General features: G+C 42.9%; 1 protein-coding gene and 1 pseudogene across 1 annotated transcript; both read left to right on the forward strand.

The window, feature by feature from the left end:
• The first annotated feature begins 2,428 nt into the window (after nt 1-2,428).
• Nucleotides 2,429-3,818, forward strand: LOC116675088 (transcription factor Sox-14-like). The gene has a single exon (XM_032507159.1). It carries the CDS (start codon nt 2,670-2,672, stop codon nt 3,417-3,419), a length of 750 nt encoding a protein of 249 aa, XP_032363050.1. The 5' UTR covers nt 2,429-2,669; the 3' UTR covers nt 3,420-3,818.
• Nucleotides 3,819-5,871: 2,053 nt separating this feature from the next.
• Nucleotides 5,872-10,112, forward strand: LOC116675087 (claudin-18-like; annotated as a pseudogene).
• The last annotated feature ends 386 nt before the right edge of the window (nt 10,113-10,498 follow it).

The following is a 10,498-nucleotide window of genomic DNA, read 5'->3' on the forward strand; positions in this document are numbered from 1 at the left end:
GACGTTCAGAGAAAGAAAGAAAATACATTTCATAAGATACGTACTTAGCTCTGCCAGTAATTATTCACTCAATCAATACAGTAAATTAGGAAAAAGAACATCAGCATGTTCTTCCTCCAGCGTGGAGTCGACTTGATAGATTCTTTTCTTGACAGATGTTGGCCCACTTCCCCGGGCCGAGCTCCCCGGCCTGCCTCTCTGTGTCGTCTTTCATTCCCTTTTCACCCCCGGGTCTTTCTGTACCTGTCAATTTCTTTCTACAGTGTGACTCCTTAATCCACCTGAGTGCATGGAGGACAGTTTTGACATAAGAAGAAAAGATAGACTCCTAAGGAGAGGACCAGTATCTTTAGAGCCTGGGGATAACCGGATTACGACAGCCATTTTGTGCTGCTGGCAGTTTTTCTTATTACCCTTTTTTTTTCTTTTTTCTTCTCCCCCTCATCTCTCCAGAGTCAAAATGCTCTGCCCTTTTTACTTAGAAGTCACACCAAAACACTAACTTGTACGGAAAAACACATCGTCTCTGTGTTTTTCCCATCTGAAAACTCTCCTCTTGACAGATGATAGTTTGCAGGAAACAGATTTCTCCACACTGCCCTTCGGGTCTACTCTCACGTTGCTGTTCCTCGAACAGTTTTTCTTCTCCCCGTCCGAAACTCTCTAACACGGTTCCTCTCTGGAAGTAATCATTGCCTCTGTGTGGCAGTGGATGCCTCCTGCATGTGAAGGCCTGAACCTATGGCACAGTAGATAACAGCCCAGCCACGAGGAGACAGATCAACTGTCTGACCCCCCCCCCTGCCGCCGATCACTTTATTATCCCTCCAGCCCGTTTCCGTTCTCTCTGAAACGTCTTATCATCTCCGCCACTGATGCACCACTGGATCTTTTATGTCCATTTATTTTGCCTTTGGAGAGGCCCGCGGCGCCTTCGGTTGTGGGAGGTAAATGAAATAAAGGCCTCCTCCTCGCAGGTACCCTGATATCCAAGTTTATCACCGCTACCACAACCTAAAACCACAAGTCTGTCTACGGGGGAAACACATCATGCTTCTGTCATGGTAATAATCCTTTTTGTAGAAGCCATTTTGGGTGCCTTGGAGACAGCCTGGCAGCTTCCACTTTGACACCCAGAAAGATGGCATTGAATTCCTGAGTATGTACTCTATACAGTAATCCCCTGTAGTTATAAGCCCCTACATCTTTTTCTGAGTAGCAGTGTGCACATGCCAGTTTACTATACATCATTTAGAGTTCGAAGTTATTTCCAGACTTTTCTCCATCAATGTCATTCCAATAACAGACGAGATGGCAAGCGTATATTTGATCAGATAAGGTACAGTAATTATGAAAACTATTAACAACCGATGAGTCCACCCAGGGCAAGTGAGCTACGGCTGAGATTGATATTGATTTTGGAGGAGGGAGAGGTGAGCCGCTTCTACATATTTATACATAAGAAACCTGCATGGCATCATGGGAAAGAATTTAAACGAGTGGTTGTTGTGTCAGTTTTGAGGACATGTTTTTATAAAGGATAAGTACAATATTAAGAAAAAGAAGAAAAAAAAACTCCTAACCAATGGCCTATTTCATCTAATTTGGTTCATGGCAGGGTCATGTCCTCTGTATTTTCTGTAACATTATGCAACTTTAGCAACTTTTGGGGGGTGGGGTTACATTCAATTCAATTTTCAATTCAATTTTATTTATAGTATCAATTCATAACAAGAGTTATCTCAAGACACTTTACAGATAGAGTAGGTCTAGACCACACTCCAAAGTTTACAAGGACCCAACAGCTCTAGTAGTTACATTCTGCAATTTAAAAAAACAATGATTTTAGCCTGCACTACTTTTTGACTCAATTTTCCACTAGGATTCAATATCCAGAATTGAATTCCTGGTAGGTTGAAGAGGGATTTGAAACAGCATTTAGACTTCCATGTTGGAATAGAAACCAGTTAACATTACCGGTATCTTGCAGATTTGTAATTTCCTAATACTTTCCTTGGAAGTTTCCTGGAAGAAAACCTATGTAACCGGGTACTAATTATTAGTGTTTTATTAGAGCAGTCTGAATGGCTCCATTACAATACAACTTGCAGAAAATATACAGTTGACCATGAAAAATCCCAGTAATAACAAACTGTAGAGACTTTTTCTAGGGGGTGTTTGGGGGCTCTTGACTCTGGCTTTCTGCGTGTGTCATGCAGCAGATTACTCCGTGCCTGCCCTCGCCTCAGACTAAACTGTTGGAGAGGGAGAAGGAGGGAGACCCTCAGAAATGTTCCGGTCCCTTATTGTGAAGGGATTACAGTTCTCTCTCATTCCCATTGGCTTGGCCCGCCGTGACAGTGCTGTGGTGATGAGTGGTTGACATCCAGCATCATCCATAACAAGCGTCCAACTTGGTCCTGTGGGACTCCCATTCATGCGCCCAGGCTTTGCGTTTAATGTACTTTTCCGTTCCACTTTGTGCAAATGCTTCAGTCAATTTGGAGTTAGAGTTTTTTTTGTTTTGTTTTTTTTACCAAAAAGACAGATAAAATATTTCTGAACTGACCACCTTTTTTCCTTTTACGCACGAGAAGAGCATGAGCTTCCTGGGGAGGTGACTTGATTTAAAGTTGGGCTGGTGTGTGTGTTGTTGTTTTTTTTTATTAATGAATGTGTCAGTTTCTGAGATGGCCAAACCTTTAGATCACATCAAAAGACCCATGAATGCTTTCATGGTGTGGTCCAGAGGCCAGAGGAGGAAAATGGCCCAGGAAAACCCAAAGATGCACAACTCTGAGATCAGCAAGAGGCTCGGCGCGGAGTGGAAGCTGCTGTCCGACTCCGAGAAACGGCCGTACATCGACGAGGCCAAGAGGCTGCGGGCTCAGCACATGAAGGAGCACCCGGACTACAAGTACAGACCACGGCGCAAAGCCAAGAGTCTCCTGAAGAGGGACCGCTTCGTTTTCCCGCTGCCGTCTTTACTTGGGGACGCGGCGGAGCATTTGAAGGGATTTTCCATGGACTCCTTTCTTGTCCCCGGGGATAAAACCAGAGCTTTCCTCGCTCCCGTCTCCTCCCCCTCTTCATTCTCGCTGCTGGAGCCGGTGGCGCAGTTCAGCACCGGAGCTGTCCAGCGGATGGCGGAGATCCCGCACGCTCTGGCCGCCGGCGCTTTGCCCTACAGCGCGCACACGTTCGGGTACAAGACTGGAGGGATCGGGGGTCTGGCTTGCCACGGACAGCATACCCACGCACACCCCCACCCGTCCTCCAGCCCGGGATACGTGGTGCCGTGTAGCTGTAGCGCATGGTCTGCTGCCAGTTTACAGCCACAGGTAGCCTACATTCTCTTCCCTGGAGGGATGGCCAAGAACGGCATGGACTCGTACACTTTCCCCAGCACCAGCGTGTGACACGTTGGATCCACGTGAAGCTGCGCGGTCCCCACGGGGAAAGTTTGCGCACAGGATCTCCCCCTCCCCGTAATATGACAACAGAAAAAGAACTGCGCTGCACACTACTATGTTTTCATCCTATAATTATCACAGCAAAAACTGAACGTTAGGCTGGTGTTTCTGCAGATATGAAATACATTTTAAAATGCCATACATGGCTGCTGCAGCTGAATGCAGCAACCTCTTTTTTTCTTACTTTTTTCTCCCTTTCTTTTTTTATCTTACTTTTTATTGAGTTACTTTATAGACTTATTGACCATCTTTTTTCTTACTCTCATTTTTACATTAAATCCTGACTGTGAGCCACAACAACTTCCCTGAGGGGATCAATAAAGTATTCTTATTGCCTTGTGTATGCAGAGCAAAGATTTAGAGATGTTATTTTTTTGACAAAAACATAAATTCAAGCCAGTCAAACATACAATGTACAAGGCCCACGCATAACTTTTCTAAAGAAATGATCAAACTCAACAGGTGACCTTAGATAAGTCAGATTAACACCCAGCTGGTGTGGATTTAAGAGGGCAGAGGAAGCCTGACATATACTTACATAAAAAGCCCTTATTCATACTCTACATTCTCACATTTGGACAGTTTGTCTCCCAGGACAACTGTGCAGGTCTATTTTGTTTTTGAAGTGGAAATAATAAATGTTTTCCTTAAATACCGTCTAATAAGTTGAGTTTTTCATTTCTTTGGAGTCTGTTGTTTTCAGAAGAATTGAGTAAAAAATGTCTAAGCATTGTCTATGTATGAGCAGCTACATCAGTTTGGGATAATGAGTCCATTGGCGTGAAGTTGAATAACTTTACTGGGATTATAGTTTGGATTTTGGATTTTTTTCCCACATCTATTGATTATCAATGTGTTTTCTCAATCTGTTTGTTAGATGTTATTTGATGTCAGACATCAGGTGTAATAATAACTGGGGAAGTACATATGTTTTCCTGTTTCTGACCATCTGAGCGTTCTTAATTAAACAAGCTGACCGATAAGGCGGAAAACAAAGGCTCACGCAAAAGACAAACAGATATTATTGTCATGCAAAAAAAAAAAAAAAAACAGAAGTCCATTGAGCTGACGCAAATGACTAAATTAAATTATCTAGTCTCGTCGTGTTTGGTGATACTGTATGAGTTTCACTGTTGTGTGTGTGTGAGTGTGTGTGTGTGTGTGAGCGAGAGTGAGGCTTACGATAAGAGAACAAAAGAAACTTCTCTCCTCCCCAGTTGTTGACAGAGTGATTAGGTGAATAGGAATCATGGAAGTCGAATGAGGCACTGTTTGTTTCAAAGTTAGTAAGAAGGAGTGTATGAGTCCTCACACTGAAACCACTGAGCTCTAACTCTCCATGTAGGACAGCTCCACCTGTATCTATGGTGTAGAATTAATAAACAGGAAGGACCTGACGGCTGATGCTGCGTCAGTAGGCTACATTTGGTTCATTTTTTGCCTTTATTCAATATAATAAAGGCAAAAACGCCTCACTTGACACCCTAGGCAGCCCAGGAGAAGAGAAAGTTCTTATAAAACAGGAGAAAATCAAAGAGAACAATGTTTTTGTCCCAAATACCTCGATATTGATATTTCAAATTATGAGTGGGTTTTCTATATTTACACAATTACATTTGATTTGATACAATTGTCATCAGTTATCAGGATATAATGACTAAATGGTTAAAGGCAAATAATAGAACAACCAGAACAGTGTGGCCTCACTTTCCTCTAATGTTGAAACCAGGAAAGACACCACGCGTTGTTGTCATATTACGATGTAAAAATCTAAGACGATGCAGTCACATATCATGATATCGATTTAACATTGATATATTGCCCAGCCCTGTGATGAAGAGCCAGATTTAAAGATGTCATATCGCCAATGTGTCCACGGGCAAAAACACTAATTTTTCTTCTTCAAAGGTCCAGGGATGCAGCTCTGGGGCTGACCTCTGACCTCTTAGTGGATGTCAAAAAGGTTCTCTTGTCCTTTTAAAGGACCACCTTGAGCCCTGATATGAACTTTAACATGCGGTCCAGGATAACGTCATTGTCACCTGTCTTGTGTGTTATTTTCAATTTTCTGTGTTTGTATTGCTAGTCCATTTAGTTAGATCTGATAGTGTGACAAACTCATTTCTGCCTCCTCTCTGTGTGTTTGCATGTTTGTCTTTCTGCATCGTTTTGTGAGTGTGTGAGGGTGTTGGCACGGCACGTGACTGCACAATTCACTCTCTGACCGACTGTTGGCGCTTTACCTAAAGCCCTGTGGAGTGATTCAGTTTTCCCGTATTTACATTTAAACAGTTAGTTCTCATTTAGGCGCCAGGTGCGCCTATCACCACTGTGTCCACACCTCTCAGCACATGGTAGCCCAACCCACGCTGCTGCATCGCCCACTGGGTGAAACCCAACGGCCTCCGCCCAACGGCCACCATCACTACAAGGTGCCACATTGCCCGTTTTCATTCTCTGCCCTCACACCACAGGCACCTGCTCACCTTTGGCAACTTCACTTCAACTCAATTTCACATGCAGCTATAGTTTCAGTGTTAGGCTCTGTATAACTGTGTAAACTGGGCACAAACCGTTGTTGCACACACACACTGTGCCTCCTAGTAGTTTATATTTCCTAACTTCTGAGGGAGGAAACGACCATGGCGCCTTCAGTTCTGCAGAACGGCGGATTTGTTTTGGGCCTGATGGGTGCGGCAGCCCTCATCGCAGCTACTGCCATGAACAACTGGAGTGTGAAGGACAGGCAGGGGGACGTGGTGACGTCTGTTTACACCTACAAGGGTCTGTGGCAGGACTGTGAGACCGCTTCCTCAGGATTCACCGAGTGTCGCCCGCTCTACGGCCTCCTGGGCTTCTCAGGTAGGACAAGACTCTCTTCTATTCTATTTCAGAGCTTCTCCAGGGATCGGTTACATCCAGACTATTGCTGTTCTGATCATTAAACACAAACTGGGTCCAGGATAAGTGACCATCACTGTCCAGACCACAGCCTCCTGAGGTTTTTACAGGATGGCTGAAGAAGTGAAAGGGGAGAGGAAGGGGGGGGGGGAGTGAAATGACATGCAGCAAAGTGCCGCAGGTCGGAGTCAAACCCAGGCCTGCTGCGTCGAGGAGTAAACCTCTATATATGGGCGCCCCCTCTGCCAACTGACCTATCACAGATCGCAAGGACAGTGATGCAGCGATTAACAACGTTTGAGGAAGTTGGAACGGACCAGTCCAGTACCGAGCTACGAGAAAGTTCTCTCACTACTTGCTAATATTCAAGAGGGCCTTCTTCTCCAATGACAAGGCAGGAGGGTTCTCAGGTCTCATTCAGTTGCATGGGATCCACGCACGACACGTGTAACACAGAAGGTCAACCTTTTCTCCCTCTGGATCTCTTTCCTGCCACATATTTTTAAAATAGTATGTAAAGCAGTGAGCGCCTGTTGGTTGTGAAACCTACCAGAACCATTTTAACTACTTACTTAAAAGTAAATAAAAAAGTATGTCACTCAACAGAGCCAAATAGCTGAATGAATAAAGTTCTGGAACAAATACATGTGTCATGTAGTGTAGACATAATATTTTGTTTACTTTAAAGGCAATTTCAGGGGAAAATATGAGGGTTAAAACAAAGAATGGAATGGTTAAAAAAAAAAAAAAAGGAGGAACTTTTCGTTTTTGAGGACCTGAGAGGATGAATGAGATAAATTCACAACGGGAAGCCAAAAGCTTCTCTCTCCGTACAACTATTTAGTGTAAATGATTATCAAAGCTCTTTTAACGGATGACTTTTTAAATTACTATGTTTTCTGTCTGTATACTAACTCTTGTTCCGTGTCGAGCCCAATCCTATCAGTATTTGCTTTAGCACCAGTGCATCTGGTCATTCTAATGGACAGCAGGCCAGACTTAGTCAACACAGTTATCAGAAACAGAACAAACAACAGGCGGAGGGCAGGTCCTGCAGCACACCTACAGCGGGAGAGCTGGCTTTATCAGAACAAACACATGTTGACAGCATCTCCTAGATTTGAAGATTTAAGTCTGGCATTATAAAGTCTAAAGGCAGAATATAAGTCTCATTGTCAGACGCATGGGTTATGTCAGATTATAAGCAACGCAGAGCTTGTTGTCCAGGAAGGTCCAATGAACTAATGTGAGGTATCTCTGGGATGGTTTCTGTGCACTAGGATCTTTCCAGGCGGTGCGAGCCCGATGATAGTGGGGTGGTGTGGGGGTCGGAGCCGTGATATCCGTGTCTCACTGACCTGCCCACGATGAACAGCATGGCGGACACCACCAAGGCCAAGATGAGCTCACCGCTGGCATCATGTTCATCATCGGCGGTACGGTTACACAAAAACAGAAATAACAGAAACGGAGAATGTGAAACGAAATATCAGATTTTTTACTTTGGCCTCACTGATCTATTTTTATTTTTATTTAACCTTTATTAACCAGGAAGTCTCTGAGATTGAAATCTCTTTTTGGAGGGAGACCTGGCCAAGACGGCACACAGTTACAATTTAAACAGAAACACAGCATAGACCCAATCACACATAGAAGAAAGGAACAGGTCACGTGTGGCAGTTGCAGTTTTGAATTACGTGGCATTTTAACTTGGCCTTAATTCATTTAATGGGACTAGATTGAATATCTTTGACATTAACAGTTTCTTTATGAAGTGTGTTTCATAAAGTGTGTTTCTCCTGATATAATATGGGCGGCTGTGACTCAGTGTAGAGCGGTTGCCTGCAATCGAAGGTTGGTGGTTCATCCCTGCCCTGCAGTCTCATGTTGAAGTGTCCTTGGGCAAGACACTGAACCCAGAGTTGCCCCCGGTGCTGCGCATCGGAGTGTGAATGTGTGTGAGTGTTATCTGATGAGCAGCTGGCAGCCTCGGCCACAGTGTATGAATGTGTGTGAACGGTGAATGTATGATGTAAAAAAGCGCTTGAGTAGTCGTTAAGACTAGAAAAGCGCTATATAAATACAGCACATTAATTTTAAAAGGCTAAGGTGCAGCATTAAGCCGTTTTGGGCAAAACGAATGTAGAACGTGTGAGCATATATGAATATCCTTGGAGCTAATGATTGCAGTTGGCTTTAGTGGACCTTTTTTTTATTTTAGCTGTTATATATTATATTATTATTATATATTATTATATATTATCATTATTATAGCTATTTATTGCTCTATCTTTTCCAACGTATAGACACAGATACAGTTAAAAGAGTTTCAAAATTAGTTAAATTGCATTTGTATGCACCCCTAAACCCAGCCACATGTATCCAGGGAAGTCTTCTGCAGGGGAAAACACGGACTGACTTCCTGTGTGTGTCACTCTGTACCCTTCTCTCAGTGTGTGTGGCATTGCAGGAGCTTCCATCTATGCAAATCAGATTGTGGCCAGTTTCAGGATGTCCAGCATGCAAGGAGGGCTTGGTGGAGGAAACATGCAGGGAGGCTTGTGGAGGAAGGGAGGAGGATTACCCACGTAAGATATAAAGATGATATTTACCTGCATTTTCTCCGTATTATTTGCATGCCGGACTGCAGGTTTGTCTGGGCTGAACGGTGTGGTCGTCTCCACAGACACGTTTGGCCCTGCGCTGTTTGTAGCCTGGATAGGGGGGGGGGTCCTGGTCGTTGGCGGCATCCTCAAGTCACTGGCTTTCAAAGAAATGGTGAAAGATGGGACAATCACAGTGAGTCCCCTCAACATTTAGAGTCACTCATCCACACTGCTAGCACGATATCGATATTCATTTCAATATTTTTTAAACTATATAAAATACTAACTTATGGGCAAATGCATCAAAATAGATCAAGTTCTTACAACACAAGGGTTATTTCAAACTGACTAAACTAAGTACTACCATGTCTACAGAACAGGACATGTTTTACTGGTTACAGTGTAAAAATTATAAAAAGAGCATGTCTACAGAACAGGACATATTAGAACACAAAAAATAAATAGAGAAAAAAATATGCATACTGCATATATGGGATACTTTCAATCTACTAGTTCTCAACGTGATACTGCGATAACGATATGAATCGATATATCATGCACCCCTACTAAGAACATTACTCCAGTACTGTATTAAGTACAAATGTTGAGGGTACTTGTATTTGGCTTGTAGTCTTTTCTTTAAAAGACACTTTCAATTGACTCAGCACATTTCAGAGAGAAAATTTATACAGCTTTAGTTACTAGATTTTTGCACACAAAACATATGAAAAAAATGTTTTATTATAAATTGAACTGGCCAAAAGTATAACAGCCTATGAGTCCAACTGAGATGAGTAGACCAGTAAACACACACCTTTCTATAAAGTGAGGATTTTTCTGCATCGAGTACTTTTACTTTTAATACTTTTAGGACGTTTTCCTGATGATACTTACATACTTTTCAACACAGGGCTTTATTGTAACAGAGTATTTTAACAGTGTAGTATTGGTATTAGTAGGATCTGATACTTCTTAAATGCTTTGTATTTGTGCTCTTTTACTTCTCAGTGTCTAACAACGGTTGCCTGTCTGCTTTCAGTCACCGGGCGTTGCTTACGACCTCAGCCCCGCACCAAAAGCGACCTCGGTGTCACCATCAGAGGGAGGCACCAAAGAAAAGATTTACGTGTGACTTCACACACAGCTTTAACTCGCATTTGTGTTTGCTCGGGGGCGTGTGCTTTGAACTGTAGACATGCAGCATGTTTTTTTTTTTTTCTTTAGTTCCTCATATACGCATAAATACGTCTTAACTGATAATGGGAGTCAATACTGCCTCACGCAGTACCAGCAGGCCAAAGCGGTGTAATAGCCTACAGAAGTTGCTAAATCTGAGTTTCACATGCACTTTCAGTTTCTAGATATTTAAATGCTGGTATGTATGATTGAAGCCTTTTTTACTTGACTTTTGTAAAACATTTATGTGAATAAAACACTGATTTGGAAATCTGGGTTTGAATTTCTCTAAGACTATGAATGAGAACAACCGACAATTATGTGAAACTTCTGTTCATGTTC

The sequence above is a fragment of the Etheostoma spectabile genome, unplaced genomic scaffold (genome assembly GCF_008692095.1).
Source record: "Etheostoma spectabile isolate EspeVRDwgs_2016 unplaced genomic scaffold, UIUC_Espe_1.0 scaffold00001437, whole genome shotgun sequence".
Lineage (NCBI taxonomy): Eukaryota > Metazoa > Chordata > Actinopteri > Perciformes > Percidae > Etheostoma > Etheostoma spectabile.

What these genes read in the sequence shown, in the direction of transcription:
- LOC116675088 (XM_032507159.1), top strand. Translation starts at nt 2,670, where the DNA reads ATGAATGTGTCAGTTTCTGAGATGGCCAAACCTTTAGATCACATCAAA.